The sequence below is a fragment of the Pleurodeles waltl genome, chromosome 11 (assembly GCF_031143425.1).
Source record: "Pleurodeles waltl isolate 20211129_DDA chromosome 11, aPleWal1.hap1.20221129, whole genome shotgun sequence".
Lineage (NCBI taxonomy): Eukaryota > Metazoa > Chordata > Amphibia > Caudata > Salamandridae > Pleurodeles > Pleurodeles waltl.
The window spans coordinates 884,208,990-884,236,270 of record NC_090450.1 but is presented as its reverse complement, the minus strand read 5'-3'; the positions used below and the strand labels follow the sequence as shown (position 1 = coordinate 884,236,270).

The 27,281-nt window shown below is 41.8% G+C and overlaps 1 protein-coding gene across 1 annotated transcript in view; it reads left to right on the top strand.

Moving 5' to 3' along the window:
• Nucleotides 1–742: 742 nt before the first annotated feature.
• Nucleotides 743–27,281, top strand: part of ISCU (iron-sulfur cluster assembly enzyme) — a 59,620-nt gene continuing 33,081 nt past the window's right edge. The window contains exons 1-3 of the mRNA XM_069214785.1: nt 743–972; nt 10,905–11,018; nt 25,017–25,127. Coding sequence (XP_069070886.1) covers nt 757–972; nt 10,905–11,018; nt 25,017–25,127 — 441 coding nt within the window. The 5' untranslated portion in view covers nt 743–756. The remainder of the gene's footprint in view (nt 973–10,904; nt 11,019–25,016; nt 25,128–27,281) is intronic.

Here is a 27,281-nt window from a genome sequence, read left to right as displayed (position 1 = left end):
AAAACTGACCCATTTTCCTCAATTTTTGTCCTGAATTTTGACTCTTTGTCCTGAATTTTTACACCCACTGCCCAGAATTTGCCTTCATAGCAGGTGGTCAGCCGACATACACTTCCAGTTGAAACAAACGCTACCTGGTGATACAATTGTCTGTAATACCTCACTGCCTGTAAGATCTGATGAAAGACGGACGGGCGCAGAGAAGAAACTTCTTTTGAGGAGTTTATTTTCTGAGAATTCAGGAGCCACGGAGAATCGCTGTTTACCAGGCGAAGTGCAGGAACTAACTGCCTTTACCTGGCAACCAGGATTCTACATGCGAACAATGCAAACATCACAGAGGCACGTAACATTCTATAAAATAGAAATGGAAAATGAAATACTAAAAGACAGAGTAGATCCTACACTGCCGCTCCGTTTCCACGTTTTGTTTTACGCAGACCCTTGAAAAATCCCCGATGAGTAAGAATAATATTTGCATTTGTATAGGGGTCATACACGATTGTACGGCGCCAAATCGTATAATCGAAGATATCTCATCATGTGAGAATGCTTACGGACTGGCGTCGTCCTTGCTGAGTGTAATGATACTTGTGTAAGAAGAGCGGCGCGGGTATTCAGCAGCTTGTGAAACGGCTAAAACAAAAAAATGAAACCGAAGCATTTTGCGTTGAACTTTGCACGTGAGCAGCAACGCTACTTTAACGTGTTTCCATCTAACGCAGGGCTTCCGAAGCTGAAACCACACGCTTAGGTATGGCCAGACCCATTTATGTTTTAGGCGAAAGCGGAAGTGACGCGCTGCGTCGTTGCTTGTTGTGTTTGTGCGTCTGTGATCACGTGATTATCCCCGTTGCTGCAAACTCCAGAAGCAAGATGTCTGCGTCCCTAGCTGCTGGTATCTCTCGTGGGTTTTTACGGAGGCTCTCAGCTCCAGACGTCTGGGTGCCGACCGCGGCTTACCACAAGAAGGTATTGCTGGGGTGGATTTACATTGTCTAGGGAAACGTAAAGGGGAGTTAGTTTCTCAGTCTCACGTTGCCCTTGACAGTAGGCTGTGGCGCAGGTCCAGCTCTGGAAACTCCCATCTGTGGCGCAGGATGCGTGTAAAGTTACAACACATCGGCGCTGACTCCCAATGGCCAACAAACGGATAGCATTCCGATTCGCCACCTGTCTGCTCGTTGTCTGTGAGCTGAGTAGCTTACGTTGCAGCCTGCAGGACCCGTAGATGTAAAGTGCGTATGCCGGGCGTTTAAAAGTTACTTACTACGAGGCCCGACGCTGTCGGTTATATCGTAGAGCTTCTTCTCGGGGTCGCCCACTTAAGCCTTTGCTTGCTATATATCATAGTTTTGTAGTCGTTTTTTGGTTCGTCGCGGTATGATATTCGTTTCACAAAAAGCATACTTTAAGACATTTTACAAAATTACACTTTGGGCACGTAAATTGTTCCATTTCATTGGCCAGCCGAGTCTGTATCTATTAACTTAAGGCTGAACTGTCTCGGCAGCAAACATTAGCGGTTCTGCTCTGAGTGTGAGTTATGATTCAGAATGTTAGTTTCTTGAACTTCCCATGTTTGGCCAACAGGAAGTCACTGAAATATTTGTTCTTTATCCATCTGTGCCATGTTTTATCCACTCTCCTGTGACTGCAAAGTATCTGTCGTTGTGTTCTGTAAGTTTGACAGACCGTTAACGTGATGGTGTGTGATACCACAAAACAAGGATTGCCACTGCCTAAACTGAGGTTTGTCAGTCGAATCCTTAACCACCAGTAAAACCAAAAGCAGTACGTACCGAAGCCTGTGCAAGCGTCCCCCCTCCTCTTACTTATAAACCAAGAACATCTTAAGTTATTGTTTTTTTCCCCACTTTTTTTTTTATGAACTCCTATATATACTTTCAGCATTCCCTACTTTTTTTTTAATCCCTAGCCAGCAGTTTACTGATACAAAGGTTATAACTTGAGCAGCCCAGAGAAGATTTGCTTAGCTACTGGCTTTACATAGGATACTGTTTGCGGTATTGTGACAATGATACACTTTTTTTTAAATAAAAGTTAAACGATGATTATTGTTCAATCAAAACTGACTATATGCAAGGCAAACAGTTACAACTTCGGTAACTGATATAGAAAGTAAAAGGTTATACTGGTACATTACAGCATACATTAACGTCCAAGAAACTGGAATAATTAATAGGCAGCGCTAAGAGTGACATATGTAACATTATCTGTTGACCGAATCATCTGTTATCTTAACCAGTTTAATAACTGTCTTAAAGTATTTCACTGCTCTTGTTGTGGAGAGGGAGTATTCAGACAGACGTTTACTTCTAATGATATTGTGTGGACCACCAAAGCCACACATTTAGCTTTCAGCAATTAACTCTAAGCAAGATGCGTCTTTACGTTAAAAAAGTTGGACACAAAGAAAGAAAATATGACAAGTCATCTTTGGGGCCTTTGCACGTATGGCAGTTGGCCACCGAGTTTTGTAACTAAATTCAAGTAGAGGTATAAACAAAATGCTGATGCAAAACATTTTAAGTTTTAGAAGAGGAGCTAATAAATAATTCCTAGATTTACAAACAGATCAACTCAGTCTTCTAAGGTGCACTTTCTAAGGTGTAGAATAATATTGATTTTCAAAAAGAATGCCATGGGAATGTGACAGTGCTCGTAAATGTTGCTTGACAGTAAATTTGAACACTGGATGGTTTTTCCCATTTAGCCTAATATTCTGCAAGTCCAGAGATTTTAGCAAGTTAGCTAAATGGGACCCCTATATGTTTGGACAATCCTGACTGATCGAATCCTGGATTGTTTTCCATACTAGACATGTGATAACTAGGGAATGGTCTTGCTCTAAAGCAAAATTTAAAGACCTGGGTCTTGTGGTCATTAGTTGACAAAGTGGTCTAAATTCTAATCGGAAATGACAATATTCAATAGAACTTGGAAGTAAAAGTATTGTTCTAAATAACAAGCACTGAAATATTCCAACCACTTAGCCAATCAATCACAAAATGTTTTTTTTTTTTTATGTTTCGCCTGCTTACGCGCATGCTTGCAAAATCTTTTGTTAGTGAAAAAACTTAAAAGGAGCTTGGAACCAGCCCTTTACTTACTTGAACTTACCATTGTCTTACTCCAGCGTCGCTCCTATTTACCTGCTTTGGGTTGGCCAGCATGTTGTCTTCACATCACATCCTTTCATCTTCTTGCCGTGGAGTTGCCTGTAGACCAAGTACTCCTTCCGGTCACTTCCTATTGGACACTGTGAGTGTCCTTCCTCTGGCTCTGATGCAGAAGTTACTTCTTTTTTCTTCCAGCATGCCATCTTTTTACTTTGCTGCCATCTTCTTTCTTCAATGCCTTTTTCTGTCTTCTTTCTTTGTTGCCGTCTGTCTTATTTTTAGGGTCGAGCCTGCGTTGCATGCGTATCGCAGCGAGACGCTTTAGTGTTTAGAAAAGGGCTCGGAGCCCTGTCGACGTCAAGTCAGTGTTTTTAATTGGTTTGTGGGCTTGCCTAATAAAATCTGCTTGCTTTCATTAGTCGAAGGCATGCATAAGTCATGCCTTTTCCGGTGGCTAGCCCTCCTCGAGCGCATCGACCAAGTACAGAAAACATGCGAGGCTCGCTGTTTTCTGTCCGGCTCCTGGACTACTTTTTTTCTCTAATTTACTAGCGCGATTTCGCTTCTTAAAATTTGTTGTGCCTCCGTGAGTGATCACCTCAAACCTATGCAAACGTTTTCAACAATTCCACCCCACCCCCCATCAGTGCTTTCCTGTAGCCCTCATTAGACCTCTCTCGCTTCGCCCTGACTCTCTGCAGCTGCACTCCCATGGGGGTAATTTCAAGCCGTGCAGCAGGGGTAGCAGCAGCACCAGGACACCGAGCACTGACCCTAATTAACGCTTCATTTTAAATTTTAAACAGGACCCACCGGGCCTAGTTAGGTTTGGTGATTTGGTGAAGTGGAAGAGAGTTGCTGGGACGGCTGCTCTTCTGTGGGTGTGCTGGTTCACCGGCGTCTTGACGGGTGGTTTACTTGCATTTTGACACACTGTGGCTTACACAGTCCTGGTGCTTATACACAAGGTAGAGACGTGTGGTGGTCTTTTCCCTAGAAGTCTAACCAAGGTGATACGTCCCCATCCTAGCGCCTAAGAGCAGCAGAAAGCTCTCGGAAGCAGACCTTAGCAGCTGCTTTGTACGAACAGCTGAGAGCAAGGCACCCCTCTCACGCCCGCAGGAGTCCTCAGTGGAACAAACCAACATTCGGAGTGCTTCTCATGGTACTGCTGTTTTGCCGCAAAAACATATTTTTATATTCTTTTTTCATCACTGTTACCTATGCTATCAATCCTTCATCAACAGGGTGTTTTCATAATTTACCATAAATATTTATTCATATTTTTACGTTTTACGTTTTCTTCTTAAAGCACCCTGCTAGTGTTTTTCTTTGTTTCTAAATTGTAACATAAGGTAAGTTACTGTTGGTATATATTGGTTTTGTTTGAGTTTCACGCACTGTCTAAATCTATTAAACAAAGCTGCCTCTGTTACAAAAGTTGTGAACACTCTTTCATATTGTGATTTAACACCTTCCATTCCAACCCTAAAGAACAAACAGATCCTGGTGTGCGTTTACATGCATCTTTTGTCACCTCAGAATTTACTTCAGCAGTTACCAATTCACGGTCAATGCACTTTAATATCTTAGCAAATGTTTGACATCTGTCTAGTTTCTGTCAAAGTCCATTCTAATTTTGCTTCTCCTCCAGGGCGTTTTATTCACCTCCCCGTTTGGAAGCACCCTTAACTCTCCATTTATTTCACATGATCATCACATTTCTCTTATACTCCAGCAATTGGTTGCAGGCACACTTGTATTTTCCATAGACATATTGCCTTTTTTTGTTAGTGATTTCCACTTTTTTTCTGTTCTGTGTGCACCTCTTATGTCACAATTGAATGAAGTTCTCGTTTCCTCAGAGGCAGTAAAATGGGATCCTGGTCACTTAAGTACTGTTTACCTTATGGTCCGCTGCTAAACCACAGCTCTATACTGAGGAGGGGGTTTGGCATAGCTGAGGCACTTTGTCATCTTTCAGGATTAAACTGACTCTTCGAAGATGAATCCCCGGTCAGTATTTCCATAATTATGATGTTAAGCTCCACATGGTTATCATGCATTGATACAGAGATATCATTGGAGAAATTTGGAAATGCTCTTTTACGTTCTGGTTCATTAGGGGGTTGCCAGCATAGAACTTGTTGGGTATTATCTGTACAGTAAGAAAAGCACAAGCTGTGAAGTCTAATAAGATTAATTAACGGGCTCAAATAGATATTAAAGAGATTGGAGACTTCAGCCCTAACTGGATGGAAGGATGAGTGAACAGTGGGGACAGGCAGAAAGTGTTCTTGATCAATAAGACAGGATCCATTCCTGCACTGCCTCGTTGCCCAATTCCATTTAAGCGAGCTAGAAGAATATGGCGAGAGATGGCAGGAAAATCTGCTGAGAGATCAAGGAGGATCAGAGCAGACTCGCTTCCCGAATCTGAACAAAAAGGGACAGATATTTCTGCAGAGCAGTTATTACAGATTCTGTCCCAAGACCAAAACAACAACTGGCTTCAAATGGCTTGAGGAGCAACTCCGATTTAAAAAAAAAAAAAAAAAAACACACAAAGACGACAGTTGTGTTCTAACGGCAGAGTCGGATTTTGGAGATAAGCAAAAAGATTGGTCAGTAGTTTTTAGGCTGGACCAAAGTCTTTTTCAGGAATTGAAGACCCTCACTGAGAGGAATGATGCTGTCACTGACCAGATTTGGGAATGTTTTTGGACAGTGAGCTAAAGGGGAGTCTTCTAAGCTTGAATGAAGTTTTAAATAGGAGACCTACTCCCTAAGTAAAGGGTGTGACAAGGTTTCTGTACTGGACATGGTGGAAGTGATCCGTAAAGACACACATTGGAGGGATTAAAAAATCATTGTTTATAAAATCAAACTTTGATGAATTCAGTGAAGGAAAAAAATGCCAATTTTGTTTACGTCAAGTCCTGGAGGTATAGGTTTGGAAATAAGCAGGCTTGAGAGTTCCTTTACTAGCTTCAGTACTTCTCCAGTGGAAGCAGAAAGAATGTGATTTTAAAGGAATTCAGAACACTGTTTAAAAATGTTAGTTTTATTGGTGTTATGCGTTTAAATGTAAATATGCCTTCAAATGGGGCTAGATTCTTTAGTCCTTCTGCTTGCCTGCATTTTAACTCTGCTGTAAGTCTGAGTTGAATCATTCAAGACGGGGACACATTTTTACTGAAGTAACTTTGCACAAAAGAATGATATACAATGCAGACGAAACTCAAATAGAGGATGGGTCTGCACTCTTAAGGTATGTTGTAGGAGGCTGATTGAAAGCTAACTTTAACTTCTTCTATTTCAGTTTAACGATAGAGCCATACAAGGTGGCTACTCTGCAGACTACCATCAAGGGAAACTAAAAGGCTAACATACAAAATCAAGACATTTTATTTAGCTGTGTGCGAGATATCCGCTGATGTACCTTGAGTTGGGCAAAGGTTTTGAGCAGGTTAGAAGTTTCCCGGAGAAGCCTGCTGAAGTGTTAGATTCCTGAGCAGAATAAATAAGAGGCTTTCAGAACAAAAGACACAAACTCTATTCACGCAAAGCCAAAATTAATAGAAAACTAGGAGGATGATAAAATAGACTAAAATGAATTGTTCAGAAGGATTTATCAGAGCCAGCCAATTTGCAGCATGAGAAGCAGAGAAGCAAATAGATGAGTATTTCTAAACATAGCAGCTCCTCCTTGGCAGAGGCTTGATCCACTGTGAAGATGTTGTATATCCTTCAGGATTTGTGCTAGCGCATTAGCAACAGTGGCATCCTATGGCCGGGACATCTGATGCTTGTTATAGAATAAGTTGAGAGGTTTTTGTGTTTAAGATTGTTCAAAAGACCACATCTAAAAGTAGTTTTTGACAGACTGGAGGAGTGCTTTTGAATTTGTGAGGAAGGTGAGATAGTAGTATAAGCAGGAAAGTCTAAATACCTACTGTGAGGTAACTTACCATAATGATTAGCCATGAGCTCAGAGTAGCAGATGCAGTGGAGTGGAAAAATGGTGTTGCTTGGACAGCATGGTATGCTTGGACAATGCACAGGTGGATCCAGACAGAATTGCGTTATTGTGTGCAGCCATGCCCCCAAATGTCTTGAGTAGACAGTTGAACTTAAAAGGAAGACTGCAGGGGTGGTCATTGCCATACAGCTACTCATAGAGGCAATACCTAACTGAAGATAAGCTTGGGATTGGGGGGGGGGGACTTTAAAAGTGGTAAAAGAAAATAAGTCTTCCCCATTGCTGCACCCATTGTGAAAGAAAGGAGGCGAACAAAACTAAAACACAAATCAGGAAAAAATAAAATTAAAATAAGCATGGGGTTGCCAGAATGAAAACCCCAAGTTAAAACAGGGTTTAGGAAGATGAGTCAGGCATTCATGTATTCAAGGAAAATAATTATAGGGCCAACAAAAATATAAAAGATATTACAAACTTAATGTGCGGCATCAAATTAAGCTCTTAACTGGCTTACCAGCTTGCCCTTTCTACTGGCCTAACAAAACCCGCAGAACAGATTCATTTTTATTACATTGTTTAAGTAGTATTGCAGACTTGAATCCTAGCCAAGTCTTTTTTTATTTTTTATTTTGCTGTTCTCATCAAAGCATATAAAGTCTGACAAGCTTCATGAGGAATTCACATGTGGCTCTTCAGGGTTGCCCCGTTCTGCCTTGACTGAACAGCTTATGTCCCACTGTGGCAACAATACAAATGGAGTGATTGCTAACCTTTTTCAGGTGGTATTTTATAAAGCACATAGAAACAACAAGCATTTGCAATGCAATAGGTGTCGCATTTGCTTGAGTTAGTTATTGGCATTGTAAATTCATAACTGGACTTTTCTTGCCACATTAATTGGCCAACCCTGCCTCATAATTTTGTCTTTTCATTCTATATAATTCGAGTGGCTTTGTATTTAACTAAAGCACTTCAGTTTACCTTTTTCCTCTGCCTACAGCAAAAAGTGAAAATGTTGCCATTTAGCATCCTAATTTAAATCTGCCATGCCAATTCCAATAGAATACCACTTTCACCGCCCACCACCAGAGCTGCTGGCTGGCTAACACAAGTCCCCCAAAAAAGACACAAGACAGCCACTTAAGAGTAACAAGAGAAATAAGCTAGAAGGGTCACCCAAGCATATCAAGAGTGTTCCAATAGTCATAGTGTAATAAGGATGTTAAGTTGGCCTGAATTATGGTCATAATTGTAATAAAGAGGAATTATGAAAACATATACAATTATCATACTTTTTCAGAAAAAACATTTGGCATTAGTCTGTAATGCTCCAAAACAGCCCCTAGAGGGCACCATAACAAAAATAACATTTGTAAGAAACATGGTCATGTAACCATATTCTTTGCCCCAAGAGGGGCTAACCCCATGAAAATATACAGGAGAAAGAAATGCAGTGTAACTACATACTTAGCTCTTGGAGGGCAGTTTTTGAAGTGGAAGCCATAAGAAAGCTTAAGACAGTGAATGGTGGGAGGGGCTGTTATTTTGGGGTCCCCACTAACCTAGTGCGAGGACCCAGAGATTATGTATACAAAAAGTGTTTTGAAGGTGGTGCCATTGGCCTAGGACCACCAACGTTTGAGTTATGAGCAAAAATGTTTTATTTTCAAGGCTAGCAGAACTGTTACAAAGATATTACAAACCAGGCCCGTAAAACATAACTTCTCTCAGCTGTAAAACAGTTATAGCCAAGAGATAATGTATGGTGGTAGGGGTTATTATTTTGTAGTCCCCACTAACATAGTGTGGGGACCCAGAGATGATTTAGGCAGAAAAAGCACATTGTGGTCAATGTTTAGGAGGTGGTCCTATTGTCTTGGTACCACCACAGGCTGAGTTATGAGCAGATGTGTTTTGTAAAAGTAATGCCCTGCAAAGCATTATGGGACATGTTTCCATGTCTTGATTTTTTAAAAATATGTGATATGACTGTAATGCGTGGAACAGCCCCTAGAGGGCCCCACAATGAAAATAGCATTTGTAAGAAACATGGGCAGGTAACTGTATAGTTCACCCCTAGAGAGCATAACCACACAAAAAATAGCAGAAATAGTGCATTACACATATTCCGGACTAACAGACTGTTAGCAATGATATCACAAAGAAGGTCTTTAAAAGAAAACCTACTCTCAGCTGTGAAACAAAAGTTCCAGCTATGAGAGAGGTTAAACAGAAGGGTTATTATTTTGGGGTCCCCACTAACCTAGTTTGGGAACCCATAGATGTAGACCGAGCACGTTGTTGTGAATGTTTTGGTGGTGGTCCAATTGTCCTAGAACGACCACAGGCTGAGTTACAAGCAAACATGTTTTGAAAACGAATGCTTGCAAAACATTCTGGGTCGAGTTTCCTGAGTGCAGTGAATATTGTGGTATCTGCTCTCCCGCTGTGTCGGGAGAGACGCTTTTTTGAGGATTTCTATTTTACCTGAAGCATTCACCAATTTCACATGTTTTAAGAGGAGATCCACAAGAAATTACTCTGATTAGGTAACCGTGTGGACAATGTGACTAGCGCTCCAGTACCGCAGATTGAGTTCATGCTGCTGTGTCATGTTCGCGCTGTGAGCGCCATGGCCGCCATGCAGCACAAAGGGGAGTGACAAAAGAAATAGTTCTTCCACGCTGAAGTATATCAGCAATCGTGCAATAATCAGACTGAAAGCTACAGTGAAGGAGGCGTGCCAATCCGCAAGGATCAGATTAAAGAAGAGAGGGTTTTTAGATAGTGATATTTAATTTAAAGCCTTCAGTGGATGACTTTGTTGTAGCAAAACTGTTGAAAAATATGTTGTCTTTATATGCCTGGCAGCTCACTCAGTTGCAGGGTGCCTCCTCCTTTTCATATTTGCCCTCCTTAAAGGCAACATGTCATCAGAGGGTCAATCTCTTTGCAACCCTGCATTACCCTTCTTAATGGTTTATCATTCTGTCTCTTTAATGGGCTTGCCTTTTAAATATCATACTTCACTCTTATTCATGAGCCAACAGGTTTACAGGTATTCTGTGAGAGGGGAAGCAGCCAGTTTAGTGGGGAACAATTCAAATATATCTTATGTCGTAGGCAGAACAATGTGGAGCCATAATGGTTCCAAGCTAAAATGTAGCATAACATCTGATTTGTTCGGGGAATGTTCTCAGACTTACCACTTCTACAATATTTTGCAATAAAGTCTGTTCTATGAAGAGATATAAGTGTTGTAACTCTGCTGATTATATGTTGTTAGCAAAGCATCAAGCCATGTAGATTTTGAGAAGTTGATTTCTTAGCTGGTTTACTCGATTTCAAGTTGCCTGCTCTGGATTTGAATGGGTAGAATATTTTTTGGTTCTTGGAAACACAGGCCCAACCTTTTCAAAATGCGTGTCTACTTTTGGAATCCATCTTTGCCACATTATTAGAGATTCAGCTTAGCAACTTAGAACTAAAATATTTTGTGTCCTACTTGAAAATTCTAGACTGATTAGTGAATGTTCTTACAACTGTCTACATATATGATTATGTATTTTACCAGTGAATCATTTTTATACAGTAGTAACAAGACTATTGCCTGATTTTAATGGTCTAACATACCCTGCCCTACATACTACGTCTTTAAGGAAAATGGCCGATACTGTGCAGATATTTGACCATAACACTCACATTCTTTCAAATTATTATGCATGCATTTTGTATCCACTGCAAGAACGTGAATGTTTAATTAGGTCTTTCATTTTTAGGTGGTGGATCATTATGAGAACCCGAGGAATGTTGGCTCTTTGGATAAGAATGCAAAGAACGTTGGGACCGGTTTAGTTGGAGCTCCAGCATGTGGTGATGTCATGAAATTACAGGTGAGTGTTTATTAGACCAAAAGGTTTTGTTCTTTTTAATGTTGTTACCTGATCAGAATTCTCTCAGTCTAGAGTTGGCTGCATTTGGTGTTTTTGACTGCAATTAATGTTTGTGCACTGGGACCTTTTTTCTTTATTTTTTTTAGAAGGAATTTTAGTAGGTGAGCCAACTGTTGCTTTTTTAAGGTGCGTTAGTTGGAAGGGTCTAGCTTATTTAGGAAAGAATATTCAACTACAAAACTGGACAATTAATGTTATGGGGCCACACATTTTCTGGGAAAGCCTCTTTTTGTACTGTTTGTTAAGACATTTGTCCAACTTATTGTTATGAAGCAGAAATATTGTCAGATGTTGAAGTTGTTTGGTTGTGTAAAATACCCACTTTCCACGTGTAAATCATAACATGGAATATAAAAATTATTCCTACATAATTTCCAACCTGCACTGCAGCAGTCCTCTGGCAGTTTGAAATGTTAGGTTGATTGGAATGATTCTGCTATATCCCTATCACCCTTTTTGATCCAAGACTTACCTATTTCTGGTTCTACTGTAGCCTAGCCAGTCTTCCAGAAGTGATACTGATGTATGAATAACTGTGCCCACCCTACTGTTTGTCACAGGACTGACAATTGAGTGATTCCAAGCCAGCTGTACCAGCTTTTAAGTAGCTGATCTATTGTGTGAATGTCTCTTGCTCTGCCCTAGTTGCCCTTTACATGTGATTCTGGTATATGATTGACTATTCCTCAATCTTACCAACCTTTCAGGGATTCTTTTGACAGTTGACCCTGACTCAAGTCTGCCCGTCTTTTAGAATTGATCCTAATGTCACTATGGTCTTCTACCCTTTTGCTCATAATGACACCTTTTAGAATTGATCCTAATGTCACTATGGTCTTCTACCCTTTTGCTCATAATGACACTTTCAGTCAGACTAATGTGCTTCTGGGACCTTGTAGTTAAGATTCAAAGTCCAAGCACATGAAATTCTCCTGTGTAATAAGCCATGACTGACTAATATAAATATATTTTTCCGGTTGGGATTTAACATGTTTTAGTCTTTTAAATTGTGACAAAAGTAAATTATCATTGTGAAAGCCATTATAATGTATTAAGTTGTTGAAATCCTTGTATTGTTTTGTAAATGTTAGTCTCTTGTATTACATTATCCTGGGTAGCTCCAACATTCCAAAAATTAGTTGTCATGTCTGTAAGCTTGTGGAAATATTTTATATGCTCTACAACTTCATTAAGTCGACCTGTGTTGTGTATCAATTCCTTTTCAAGTGCTCTCTACACAATGAATAAATCATCATTATTAAACAAATATATATTATCGCCAACCTTGCTGCAGTTGCTTGATGTTCAGTCTGGGATCTGTTAGAATTTCGCCATAACTGTTTTTGCCTACATGGCGCTGCCAGAGAAATCATGGTGGTCCTAGAATTTTGTAAATAAAAATAACAAAAGCATTTAAAATAATTATGCTGTAAGGAGTAGTAATTCAAGTAGGAACACTGAATTCACATCTTTAAATTCTGATTTTAAAATCAGCCATTCTCCTACAGAACTGTCTTCAGAATGGTAAATCAAAGCACGTAAGGCAGATGCATTGAGTGTGCCTAAAATAACTTCCTATTGGAATTATTTTATTCCAACTTGCGTAATAAATCGCTAGTATCTTGAATGTATGATTAACTTGCTTAATCTTGTTAAGTTCGTTTTAAAATAATATCTGCACATAATCTCATTAAGAACTACAGTTTCAGACAAGGTAATCTTTTTGTGATTTAGAAGCAATGAAGGTGGATCTTGGCCTATAGTCTGTCTACATATGCAGGGTGAAGTGGAACAAATGGCAGCTCTTTCTGTAGGATCAGATTTTCTGTCATCAGCAAAATTTGGATTTTCTTCACTAGACTCCTGAGCACAGTTTTTTTTAATATCTTGTGCTGCTTTTTAATTTTCTTTGTTTTTGTGGTCTTCCCCTAAAAAAAAAGAAAAAAAAGTAACATGTAGTTATCGACATTGATGGCATTGAATTAGTGCTGGGTGTGCCACTGCTCTGTTATTGCTCTGTTCTTTGACAAGCCTTGTGCACTACATAAGGAAATAATGTTTCTCGTTTGAATTTACAATTATTTCTTTCTTTATTTTCTCTTGTATATAACTCCATTTTCAAATTCCTATAAACCAAACTAGCTTGCCAGTCTTCTCCTTTGTTTGCGTTCTTAAGTGTCTTTTCAAACCTTGAATGTCCTTCTCGAAAGGCGATGAAACACAAGGTAGCTTATTTTTCATAGGTCTAATGAACATTTGTTCAAAATCTCACGTGAACATTCAGTTTATATTTTGTTGTGTTGTAAGGAATGTGTGAATTGAGTGTGTACGTAAATACTGTGTCATAAGAAAAAGTAATTTTTATTTGCCATTTAAAATAGTAAAGAAGCCAAACTACCTGACGGGCAGTATAGTTTAATTGCTAATGTAAACGTAAGAGATACGTTTCCAATACCTTTGCTAGAAATAAGTGATCATCTAGAAGCTCACAACCTTGTGAGTGTTCTTGTGCCTCTTGGAGGTTGAGTCCTACTCGGTAAAAAATTCACCAGTTTAATTTTGTCAAGGACAAGTGTTAACTACATTTGAAGGCTAGGGAGAGGAGTAAGCGTATTTTATGGCTGGAAAGAATGAGAGAGAGTATTCCTCTTGTTCAATGGGAGTGTTGTAAGGGTTGTCTCCTCAGATGAAGTAATTTGCCCCAGGGAAAAATATAGCTTATCATTCACATTCCGTATCCACATGTTGAATCTGCATGTACAAATGTTGCTTAGCTTCTCCTTTAGTTCTCCTAGGATCATATTTGAATCTAATGAAAACAGAAATGTTTTTCAAACAGCAGCGGCACCTTTTTTTGTTTTGTTTGAAAAGCCAAAGCTTTGTTAATTCTTTTTTTTTTTTCTTCATAGGTTTGTCTTAGTATATCTCACTCCCTGGAATTAGTTCCATTGTGTTTACTAATGAAATGCTCATAATACATACAGTACACAATAATGTCAAAAACTAAAGTACTCACCCTTTTGACCTTGTGTTTTGGCTTCAGTTTTATGAAGGAATGTATAATGGCGATTTTTGTATGCATCAGACTGAAGTCTGTTTCTTAAACAGGCAGTCGGCTTTGTTTTCCCTTGTTAGTCATTGTTGCCAGTTTGCTGTGCTCTTTACAAGAGTAGTCTGTCATTTGTTCTTAACCTTTGACTTTTATGTCCCCCTTCTGAATCACTGCTGGAAACCGGGACACCCGCCTAAGCAGTTCTAAAAGACTGAGCGTACCACTTTACCTTCTTTGCTTTTTATGCACTCTCATTTTGAGGCACATACAAGAACTTTAGTTGAGGCCATCAATCATCCATACTAGATTCCTTTTGCTGTACTTGTGTTTCTCTCACAAATCAAGATAAAGACACAAACTTAATTTTTTGTCTTTTAATTTCAAGTTCCTTCATATTTACAAAGTCTTTTACTTGTTCGAAATCTGCCCTTTCTGCAGGATCACCCCAATTGTTTTGGCCTTTTTTGCGGAAATCTGTCTTTGCTGGATATAGAACTGTGTGCACATGACCCCTGAAACTAGTAGTGAAGTACTTGTGATTCTCCTTTTAACCTGGTAAAATTAGTAGCCTCCTGGTTGGCACATTTTACGTACCTATAAGCCCTAAACTTATGGGACCCACATTGTACCGCAACTTTGTAAGTCAGATGTCACCAATGGACTGCAGCACACCTTATATCTGCCACTACAGTGACAGAATAAAGTATGCCTGTAGGTCTAATGATGTAGCATAGCTAACCGCAAATGCTACCTGTCAAAATATAAACTTTTATGACTGGCCTAAACTTTCCTTTTAAATAATAACTCTCCCCTAAAGTTAACTCCATTGCCTGCAGAGAGGGTGTATGGTATTTTAAAGTGCAAAATGTAAAAGTTTAATATTCCATATGTCCTTACAGTGAAATAGCTATTTTTACTGTACACGGGTGGCTGCTTCCATAGGGAAATGCTGGAGTACATAATATACCATATAATACTAATTTCAGATTGGCAACAGCTAGAGAATATTTCAAGTTTTTCTTTTTCTTTTCTTAATAGCTAAAATCCAGTATAATGTAAAATGTTGTCTGCTTTAGAACACTTATCTTTGCCTCCCTAAAGCCTCTGGAAACCTTTCTGTAAGTATTCAACTGTCACCACCTAGAAGCTTCATGGCTTCCTTGTGGTGAGGGTTCAAGTGCTTTCAAGACAGGTACAACGGGCTTGTGATGTGGGGAGGTGTTGGCCTCCCTTTGGCAGTATGGCCTGGGGGATGTGCCCAAACCTTTGGTGCATTTCAAAGGAGCCTCCCCTGTCTCATGCAGATGTAGCTCACATCTGAGCCTCCATCCCCTTTTGTCCTTCTAGTCATCCATGCACCAACCCCAGTGAGAGGGAGAGTTGCCTCGGAACTGATTTAGAGTGACCACCAAGGTGGGGCTGTGAGCGTTGTCTTTGACATTAGAGTTTTAAATCATGCTTAAGTGTAACATCTTGCTGAGTTTTTACATATAACATTTGGGACACACTCCAATGGAGGGAAACCAAATGCCAAAATTACTTTGTATATATCCACTGTTTGTTTGTTAAAAGTTAATCTTTAATTTTACTAGACTTTTGCCTCTGAGTTTGTTGGAAATACAGGGTTTGTCTAAAACTGGATTTTTTGTTTTAGATGTGGGAGGACACTAGGATTATCATAGTATAGCCTCCACACACATCCCCAGCCGTCCGAGCTCAAATTTAGCGTGGCTGAAGAAGTTGACCCTCTTGAAATTGCCCAAAGTGGGTAGGGTTAGCCCTGGGAAACCTTACCCCAATGGTCAGGACAATCCCTGGGGTCATTCTCACCCACTAGAACGTGCCATGCATAAATGTGGCATCTCCAGGCACTCACTTGAAATCATTCATGGACCTGTGGAAGTTAAGAAGAGAACTGAACCTCCTGTCTGAGGCCAGATGAGAGCCTGGAAGAGTGGACCTGCTCTTCCTCTTGCACCCAGGACCAAAAGTGGACTCTGGTGATCATAAGACTAACCTCCTGTTAAGGCCACAGGGACACAAGCAGGTACAAGAGGCCTTTTCCTGCAACTGCCCAGCTGCCAAGTGGCAACTAGACCTGCACTGAATCCAAACATCCTGTTGCCCTTATGGGTAAGTCCTTAAGTATTCGTATGGGTTTTTGCTTAATCTGAGAGAACAGGGCTGATTGCAGAGGCCCCCTAACTTTTTGCCCCCATTTTCCACTTTTTGCTGGTGTTTTCCTGACTCTGATGGTGCCCTGGGTACTGCTAACCAGTCCCAGGACCTGTGCTCTGTGTAAACTCAGTATGCAAATTAGGCTAATTATAATTGGCTAAGTCAACCTACCCATAGGTGCACTGCTAAGGTGCCCAGTGTCATTTTAAAGGCAGGCCTGCCTTGCTGGCTGATTTTAAATTAAAGTTACATGCAAATTTGACTTTGGAATTAAAAGTAGTTCCAAAGTCTTAAACTACCTTAACTATAAGCAGGGACCTTATAAAAATAGTTTTATAAGCCCTGGTGAGGTAAAACAGCCACATTTGTTTTTCCCCTCATTGTAGTGAATTACCTCTATAGGCTAGAATGGGGAGACTTTATTTTAATTTTAAAAGTCCCCTTAAGTAACAGATACCACAAGTTTGGTATCAAATTAATTGTTATAATAAATTCCACAACCAGTTGTTGGATTTAATATAACTTGTTCAGTTAAAGAGTTTTAAACTTTATCTGAAAAGTTGCCAACTTCAGCCTTGCAATGTTTTTGCTGCTGTGCTCTGATTGGCCAGCCTCTGGCAGCCTGGCCAGGCTGCCTTGACAAGGTGTGAAGTGGCCTGGCCCCACACAGAGATGTGCCTGGGGGAGGAGATCTCCCCTCAGCAGATTGTGAAGCAGGAATAGGGAGGGCTGCCAAACTGGCCTTCAAAGGCAGGGAAGGACATTTGAAGCTACCCAGCAAAACCCTCAAATCCTGCAAACCCAGGTGTAGGAAAGTACCATCTTGCCTGGCATGTTACCCCCATATTTCACTGTATATATGTTGTTTTAGTTGTATGTGTCACTGGGACCCTGCCAGCCAGGGCCCCAGTGCTCATAAGTGTGCCCTGTATGTGTTACCTGTGTTATGACTAACTGTCTCACTGAGGCTCTGCTAATCAGAACCTCAGTTCTCAGCTCTCTCATATCTTTCCAAATTGTCACTAACAGGCTAGTGACCAATTTTACCAATTTACATTGGCATACTAGAACACCCTTATAATTCCCTAGTATATGGTACTGAGGTACCCAGGGTATTGGGGTTCCAGGAGATCCCTATGGGATGCAGCATTTCTTTTGCCACCCATAGGTAGCTCTGACAATTCTTACACAGGCCTGCCACTGCAGCCTGAGTGAAATAACGTCCACGTTATTTCACAGCCATTTTACACTGCACTTAAGTAACTTATAAGTCACCTATATGTCTAACCTTTACCTGGTAAAGGTTGGGTGCTAAGTTACTTAGTGTGTGGGCACCCTGGCACTAGCCAAGGTGCCCCCACATTGTTCAGGGCCAATTCCCCGGACTTAGTGAGTGCGGGGACACCATTACACGCGTGCACTACACATAGGTCACTACCTATGTGTAGCTACACAATGGTAACTCCGAATATGGCCATGTAACATGTCTAAGATCATGGAATTGCCCCACCAATGCCATCCTGGTATTGGGGAGACAATCCCATGATTCCCCGGGTCTCTAGCACAGACCCAGGTACTGCCAAAACTGCTTTTCCCGGGGTTTCACTGCAGCTGCTGCTGCTGCCAACCCCTCAGACAGGTTTCTGTCCTCCTGGGGTCCAGCCAGGCTTGGCCCAGGAAGGCAGAACAAAGGACTTCCTCAGAGAGCGGGTGTTACACCCTCTTCCTTTGGAATAAGGTGTCATGGTTGGGGAGGAGTAGCCTCCCCCAGCCTCTGGAAATGCTTTGATGGGCACAGATGGTGCCCATCTCTGCATAAGCCAGTCTACACCGGTTCAGGGATCCCTCAGCCCTGCTCTGGCGCGAAACTGGACAAAGGAAAGGGGAGTGACCACTCCCCTGACCTGTACCTCCCCTGGGAGGTGCCCAGAGCTCCTCCAGTGTGCTCCAGACCTCTGCCATCTTGGAAACAGAGGTGCTGCTGGCACACTGGACTGCTCTGAGTGGCCAGTGCCAGCAGGTGACGTCAGAGACTCCTTCTGATAGGCTCCTTCAGGTGTTGCTAGCCTATCCTCTCTCCTAAGTAGCCAAACCTCCTTTTCTGGCTATTTAGGGTCTCTGCTTTGGGGAATTCCTTAGATAACGAATGCAAGAGCTCATCAGAGTTCCTCTGCATCTCTCTCTTCACCTTCTGCCAAGGAATCGACTGCTGACCGTGCTGGAAGCCTGCAAAACTGCAACAAAGTAGCAACGACGACTACTGCGACCTTGTAACGCTGATCCTGCCGCCTTCTCGACTGTTTTCCTGGTGGTGCATGCTGTGGGGGTAGTCTGCCTCCTCTCTACACTAGAAGCTCCGAAGAAATCTCCTGTGGGTCGACGGAATCTTCCCCCTGCAACCGAAGTCACCAAAGAACTGCATCACCAGTCCTCTGGGTCTCCTCTCAGCACGACGAGCGAGGTCCCTTGAACTCAGCAACTCTGTCCAAGTGACTCCCACAGTCCAGTGACTCTTCAGTCCAAGTTTGGTGGAGGTAAGTCCTTGCCTCCCCACGCCAGACTGCATTGCTGAGAACCGCGTCTTTTGCAGCTACTCCGGCTCCTGTGCACTCACCGAGGATTTCCTTTGTGCACAGCCAAGCCTGGGTCCCCGGCACTCTAACCTGCATTGCACGACCTCCTGAGTTGTCCTCCGGTGGCGTGGGACTCTCTTGTGCAACTTCGGGTGAGCACCGATTCACTCCACTTCGTAGTGCCTGTTCCGGCACTTCTGCGGGTGCTGCTTGCTTCTGAGTGGGCTCCTTCTCTTGCTGGGCGCCCCCTCTGTCTCCTCACGCAGTTGGCGACATCCTGGTCCCTCCTGGGCCACAGCAGCATCCAAAAACCCTAACCGCGACCCTTGCCGCTAGCAAGGCTTGTTTGCGGTCTTTCTGCGGGAAAACACTTCTGCACGACTCTTCACGACGTGGGACATCCATCCTCCAAAGTGGAACTTTCTAGCCCTTGTCGTTCGTGCAGAATCCTCTGCTTCTACCATCCGGTGGCAGCTTCTTTGCACCCACAGCTGGCATTTCCTGGGCATTTGCCCACTCTCGACTTGATCGTGACTTTTGGACTTGGTCCCCTTGTTCCACAGGTACTCTCGTCTGGAAATCCATCGTTGTTGCATTGCTGGTGTTGGTCTTTCCTGCAGAATTCCCCTATCACGACTTCTGTGCTCTTTGGGGAACTTAGGTGCACTTTGCACCCACTTTTCAGGGTCTTGGGGTGGGCTATTTTTCTAACCCTCACTGTTTTCTTACAGTCCCAGCGACCCTCTACAAGGTCACATAGGTTTGGGGTCCATTCGTGGTTCGCATTCCACTACTAGAGTATATGGTTTGTGTTGCCCCTATCCCTATGTGCCCCCATTGCATTCTATTGTGACTATACATTGTTTGCACTGTTTTCTATTGCTATTACTGCATATTTTGGTATTGTGTACATATATCTTGTGTATATTTGCTATCCTCATACTGAGGGTACTCACTGAGATACTTTGGCATATTGTCATAAAAAGAAAGTACCTTTATTTTTAGTATATCTGTGTATTGTGTTTTCTTATGATATTGTGCATATGATACTAGTGGTACTGTAGGAGCTTCACTCGTCTCCTAGTTCAGCCTAAGCTGCTCTGCTAAGCTACCTTTTCTATCAGCCTAAGCTGCTAGACACCCCTCTACACTAATAAGGGATACCTGGGCCTGGTGCAAGGTGTAAGTACCCCTTGGTACTCACTACAAGCCAGTCCAGCCTCCTACATTGGTTGTGCAGCGGTGGGATTAGTACTTTGCAACTACTTACCACTTTTGTCATTGCACTTTTCATACGAGAAAAATATACAAAAACAAGTTCAGTGTATGTACACCTAACCAAAAAGTTTTGCTTTTCTTCTCTCACTTCTTTACTAAGTGCTGAAAAGTACCTCTAAACTTTCAAAAAGTTCTTAAAGTTTAAAAAGTTTTTTTCCTGTTCTTTAAAAAGTTCTAAAAAACGTTTTCTTTCTTTTTCTATCCCTTAAAGACTTTCTATAATGTCTGGCACAGGCCAAACTGTTGATCTGTCCAAGACTGCTTATGGTCACCTTAGCTGGAAGGCAGCAAGGAGTCTCTGTGTAGAAAGAGGATTAGGGGTAGGGAAGAATCCCTCTAGAGAACTATTAGTTAACATGCTAGTTGAACAAGACAAGACTTTTGTTGGTACTTCTGGTGAGAAATTAGCTGATGGTTCCCACTCCGATTCTGGGGCACCCCTAGCAAAAGAGATGGGAGGGAATCTTTCCAACCTGCCCCTTAGCAAGCCACCTAGCATGGCTGGTACTGATGTGAATTCACATCACAGTAAGAGTGTTGTTTCTCATCACAGTAGAAGTATCACTTCTGTAGGCCAGAATGTTAGTGTGACATCTGTTAGGGCCAGGTCTCCTTCTGTTCATTCTCACCATTCTTCTGTTTCAAGACATGCCCCACCCCCCCCACCCTGGTGACAGAGTGTTAGAAAGGGAGCTCAATAGATTGAGAGTGGAACAATCCAGGCTGAAGCTCAAGAAGCAACAGCTGGATTTAGATAGGCAGTCCTTAGAGATAGAAAGAGAAAGACAGAAATTGGGTTTAGAAACCCATGGTGGCAGCAGCAGTATTCCAAAAAGTCATCCTGCAAAAGAGCATGATTCTAGGAATCTGCACAAGATAGTTCCCCCTTACAAGGAGGGGGATGACATTAACAAGTGGTTTGCTGCACTTGAGAGGGCCTGTGTTGTACAGGATGTCCCTCAAAGGCAGTGGGCTGCTATCCTATGGCTATCTTTCAGTGGAAAGGGTAGGGATAGGCTCCTTACTGTAAAAGAAAGGGAGGCCAATGATTTCAAAGTTCTTAAGAATGCACTCCTAGATGGTTATGGCTTAACCACTGAACAGTACAGGATGAAGTTCAGAGAAACAAAAAAGGAGTCTTCACAAGACTGGGTAGACTTTGTAGACCATTCAGTGAAGGCCTTGGAGGGGTGGTTACATGGCAGTAAAGTTTCTGACTATGAAAGCCTGTATAACTTAATCCTGAGAGAGCATATACTTAATAATTGTGTGTCTGATATGTTACACCAGTACCTGGTAGACTCTGATCTGACCTCTCCCCAAGAATTGGGAAAGAAGGCAGACAAATGGGTCAGAACAAGGGTGAACAGAAAAGTTCATACAGGGGGTGACAAAGATGGCAAGAAGAAGGATGGTAAGTCTTCTGACAAGGGTGGGGACAAATCTAAAAATGAGTCTTCATCAGGCCCACAAAAACACTCTGGTGGGGGTGGTGGGTCCAAATCCTCTTCAAATCAAATCAAAACAAAGAAAAGAAACCATGGTGCTATTTATGTAAAATAAAAGGCCATTGGACAACAGATCCCAGTTGTCCAAAGAAAAGCACCAAGCCTCCTACCACTGCAACCCCTGCTGCTACACCTAGTGCCCCTAGTAATAGCAGTGGTGGTGCGAGCAAACCTACAAATAGCCAATCCAAGGGAGTAGCTGGGCTCACTTTTGGTAACTTAGTTTGGGTTGGTCTTGTTAGGGAGACCACCGAGGTTGTGTTAGTCTCTGAGGGGGCTATTGATTTAGCCACCTTGGTTGCTTGTCCCCTTAACATGGATAAGTACAAGCAACTACCCCTAATAAATGGTGTTGAGGTTCAGGCCTACAGGGACACAGGTGCCAGTGTTACCATGGTAATAGAGAAGCTGGTCCACCCTGAACAACACCTACTTGGTCACCAGTACCAATTAACCGATGCTCATAACAACACACTTAGCCACACCATGGCTGTTGTAAATCTCAACTAAGGGGGGGTGGGGGGGTTACTAGTCCAAAGAAAGTTGTGGTTGCCTCAGATTTACCTGTAGACTGTCTACTAGGAAATTATTTAGAGACATCAGCTTGGTCAGATGTGTAGTTGGAGGCTCATGCAGCAATGCTGGGCATTCCAGGGCATATTTTTGCTTTAACCAGGGCTCAGGCCAAAAAGCAAAAAGGACAGGGTGAATTGGATCCTGGAAGAATGGACCAAGTGCTCCCTAAAGCTAGGGTTAGTAGAAGTAAATCACTACCTACTATCCCTCCCTCTACAGTAGATTCTACTTCTGAGGAAGAAGAATTTCCACCCTGTGCAGAACCTACACCAGAGGAGCTGGAAGCAGGCACTGCTGAGCTTTTGGGTGAAGGGGGGCCTGCCAGGGAGGAGCTGAGTGTGGCACAGCATACCTGTCCCACACTAGAGGGTCTAAGGCAGCAAGCTGTCAAACAAGCAAATGGGGATGTCAGTGACTCTCACAGAGTTTACTGGGAGGACAACCTCTTGTACACTGAAGCAAGGGATCCAAAACCTGGAGCTGCCAGGAGATTGGTGATTCCTCAGGAGTACAGAAAGTTCCTCCTAACTCTAGCCCACGACATTCCCTTAGCTGGACTTTTGGGGGCTATGCCAGATGTAACCTCCAAAAATCACTTTCAGCCATGATGGATTTTTGAGGAATGTTGCTCCCTGGGATTGATTTTTGCCACACTTCCCAAGAAGTGGTCATCACAGGGGAAAGGACCCTGCACCTGATTGGAGAACCAGGACCCACCCGGTTTTTCAACCAGGAGCAGTGATAAAACTGGCAGACCTGCACCCACACCTCAGATCCCTATCGGATTCCAATAAGGAAGAACTACAGGAGGAGGAGGACTGCCCTGCTGGACCCCTGACCTGCACCTGGACACTGCACCTGGACACTGCACTCTGGAGGACTGTACCAGCTGCACACTTGGGCTTCACCACTAAAAGGACTTTACCCGTCTTCTACTGCTTCAAGAAGGGACTCCCTGTTTGCTACAGGTACAAAGGAGCTGCCCAGAGTCCCCTGCATCAAGTCCTGCAAGCAGAGCCCAGCTGACCAGTGGCCATTTGAGGATTCTGACCAGGTGCATTCTGGGAATTTTAGCCCCAAGGAGCAACTCGGAGCTTCTGGACCCTTGGATTAAGTTGTGGACACTTCAAGGACACAAAAAGGACCTCTGGAAGAAGATCCAGAAGTTTGGAGCAACTCCATAAGTTGAAGAGGTGCATTGTGGGAGTTGTAGTCCCAGACCCCAAGAGGCACACCAAAGCCTCCGAACCCTTGGCTGGTGCTGTGGACCACTTTCCTGAATCAAACACTTCTGAAAGTAAGTGTGACAGTGTTACCTCGCGGGTGGCCTGAACTCTGGACTTTGTTCCTTTCCAGTGTGACCTTTTTTAACCCTTTGAGCGCTAGTTGCTTCTATGCGCTAGAAAGCATCAATTCTTTAGAAATTCATATCTCCGGTTCCCCTTATCCGATTTTATTCGTTTTGATGTCATTTGAAAGATAAAAATATAATCTATTTTTATAAATTGATTTTGGATTTTTCAATTGATTCCTGTGTTTTATTTAATTACTGTTTTGTGATATTTGAATGCTTTACACTTTGTCTCCTAAGTTAAGCCTTGTTGCTCGTTGCCAAGCTACCAAGGGTTGAGCTAGGTTTAATTTACTGAGACCTAACTGGAGGTTAGTGGAACTCTGTTTGTGCCCTCTCACCCAGCAGGAAACTCTTAATAGCCCTTGGCAGGTCATTGCACTGGTGGTTTTCTGACCGCATGGCTTCGGTGTACGGGCGTTTCCATCTGCCGAAGTTGTAATGAGGGCCTAACTCTTTATTGAGTCATCCACTGGGAACCTTTTTTTTTTTTAAATCTGTAAGTGTGGAGGTAGCTCAGTTTTCCTACTTCACCAGACAGGCAGCTCTACCTCCTTTAGAGTAGTTTATCTTTGTTTAAACCTGGAAGTTTGTGCTGCACCAATCAAGGATGTGCACAACATTAGCCAGCTATAAAGTGATAAAGCCACTTGATTGCAAAAATACGTTTTCATAGACTCACAGAGTGGATCAAACTTCAAAATACCAGTAATATCAGTCTGTCACACAGTTTGAGTTTAATCAGATTTTTTTTATTTGATAATTCAAAGTGTTTAATATTTACGTTTGGCCTTGGAAACGCATTTCACAGAATTTGAAATTGGTTTCTCGGGGCAAATATCATACCATTTAGTTTATAAACAAAGGCACTACATACTTCAACTAGGTCTTTCATAGTTTATTCACTTTCATATCATAAAATACATTTTAACGTAATTCATCTTAGTCATGATTATAATCTGTACTCAAAGATGGAAAATCTCTCTTGGTAATGCCAGTTTACTGTATAAGCAGGGGGAATTACCATTTCACGTTTTCAAGCATTTTGTGGGAGGATACATAATATTTACATGGACGGATGTATTACCTCGCTTGAACTAGCAAACTTAAATTGTGCGAGTGATTGGTATTTTGAAATTTACTACCTCCTGATACATATTAAAAGAAATGGGCGTCCCACGAATGTGTGAATACATTTTCAATTGTGTGTGGAGTTGGACAGTGCTCCAAACTAATAAATGAGAGCACTACACACCAGTGATTCAGTGTTAAGCACATTTTACATCACAATTAATACTTGGGATACATCGGTATTCACTGTTCTGCATAATTTAAAATGTGCCTAGAGTAAGTTGGTCATCAGGTGCATCCATAGCTAATAAACCTGTTTTGTTTCCTTTTGTGGTGCTTCTACCCATTTAGATTGAAGTGAACAACGATGGGAAAATTGTTGATGCCAAGTTTAAAACGTTTGGGTGTGGATCTGCAATTGCTTCAAGCTCATTGGCTACAGAGTGGGTGAAAGGAAAAACGGTATGGTTGGTTTTACCTCCTTTCGAAGAAAACATTTTGTCTGTGAACCTCTAAAACGTTGTAGGTCTGTGAGTCTTATCTTTGGTAACAAAGGCCGATTTCAAGATTTAACGTGTTCAAGCATGTGATTTGTACATTGATTGCTGTGCACTCAAAGCTTGTAAACCAGATGCTGGGGTGTTAACAAGCAGCTAACCTGTGTTTTTTAGCAACCTGTGGTATGGAGGTTGAAACTCGTGGTTGTGTAAGTACTCCATACTTAACCAGTATATAGTTTTTTTTTTTTTTTTAAGATGGGGGACTTGTTAAAAAAGGCCCTCCCTTTTTTTTTTTTTTGTCTCGACTCTTGCTGTCTTTACCAAGGAGTATATTAACACAAAGGTGTAATGTGTTTTCCGAGCCACCGTGACTGTTTAAGGCTTGCATTGCAGTTCCTGCAAAAGACAAACATTGGGCCTTTCACTTGATGGTATCATCCGAACATGACACCTTTAGCTGTCAAAGTAAAGTGGCTAACTTGTGCCCTCTCTCATTCATGTGTTTCTCCTCCTTTTATTGCTTCACTGCTCCGTCCCCCAGGTTGCATCACCCCTTCACCCCGCAACCCACTGATTTCATTAAGAAAAAAATAGCTAGCAAATCCTTTTGTAGGTGTGCATATTGAATGCGTATGCATGCCTACAAATGTCATGGCAGCCGTGTTAGAGTTGTTGTTTTTTTTTTGTTGTTTTTTTTTTCGTAATTTAATTTAATAGCCATGATGCCCAACTGCCATGGTGCTATACAGCAGGGCTTAAAAAACATTGGCAAATCCTATACTTACTTAAAGTTGCGACCTATTGGCTTTGCCAATGCTTGTTGCAAGAGCCCCCTCTAATGCTGCAGCTAGCTACAAAATTATTACAAACCCAAGCACAGTGCAGAGGAGGTTTGTTTGTGCTCTATAGGATTCCACATACATCAAATCCCATGTGTATGAAACTCTAAAAGTGGCCACGTTTATAAGTATGACTGGGTGAAATCGCATAAAATTTTTCTCACCACATTTTTAAATTTTTGAAATTCCCTGAGAATTGTATTACATTTTACATTTGTGTAAAATGTAATTAGAATGTCCACCTTTTTTAACATTTTACACGCGCCTTGCGTGAAAAATACCAAAGGGTGACTAATTCTGGAGTAGATGTCTCTGGTTAGAGATTGTGTGGATGAACCGGTCTTCCTCTTGTATCTTTATAGCATGAGATGCACATTTGAGTAAAGTTATGTGAAATTACAGTGTATGACTTCAATAAATTTCACAAATTTTACATCTTGTGAAATTGAGGAATTCCCAAACTTTGCCACGGTCTACTTAAAAGACCAGCCAACCTTTGTGTAACCTGTAGCATGATATGTAGAGGAAGAAAGTGAAGGCTGCATCTGGCAAATTATAAATTCCGCCACACTCCTAAAGTGATGGCAACCAGAAGTAGGAAGAAACTAGCTTTAAGTAAAGCTTTCAGATAATTAGATCCTGCACCTTGATGGATACTTCTGACTAACCCCCCCCAACTCTTTTATAACCAGCCTTACCAATGAATTATTACACCAAGGTGCACTGCAATGCTCTTTCGATCATGCGACTACACCGTCCCTACTTAAAATTCCTATTTGTGCACCTTGAAGCCAAGCAGCTATAGAACGATCTTTGTATTCATACTTGTGGGAAAACTCACTGTGAAAAAGGTTGCATCACCGCTGTAATAATACACTGACTCAAACTGTGTGTTGACCTCTTTACTGAACTTTACAAACAACATCCAGCAAATTACAGACCAAGGACACGTAGGCATTCTTGCCTGTAGCATTTGACATATTCAACCACCTTGTTGTGCTGGCTAGGTTTACGCAGCAGAATAAGAAGCCAATGAAATAAAGTTGTTTAAATGATTTTTGACTAATTGATGCACAGTCATTAAAATAGGCCCCTCTCTTTTGCTGCCCTTCATACTTTATGTCCACACCCTCTTGATGTATTGCTACAGTAGCTACATACATGCCATTTTCTTTCACCAACTGAACATAGGATTGCAGTGTCACAAACTATACAGATAACACCCATATCCTTGTTGCTCAAGATAGATCAGATGAACCCTTTTAATACTACCTTAA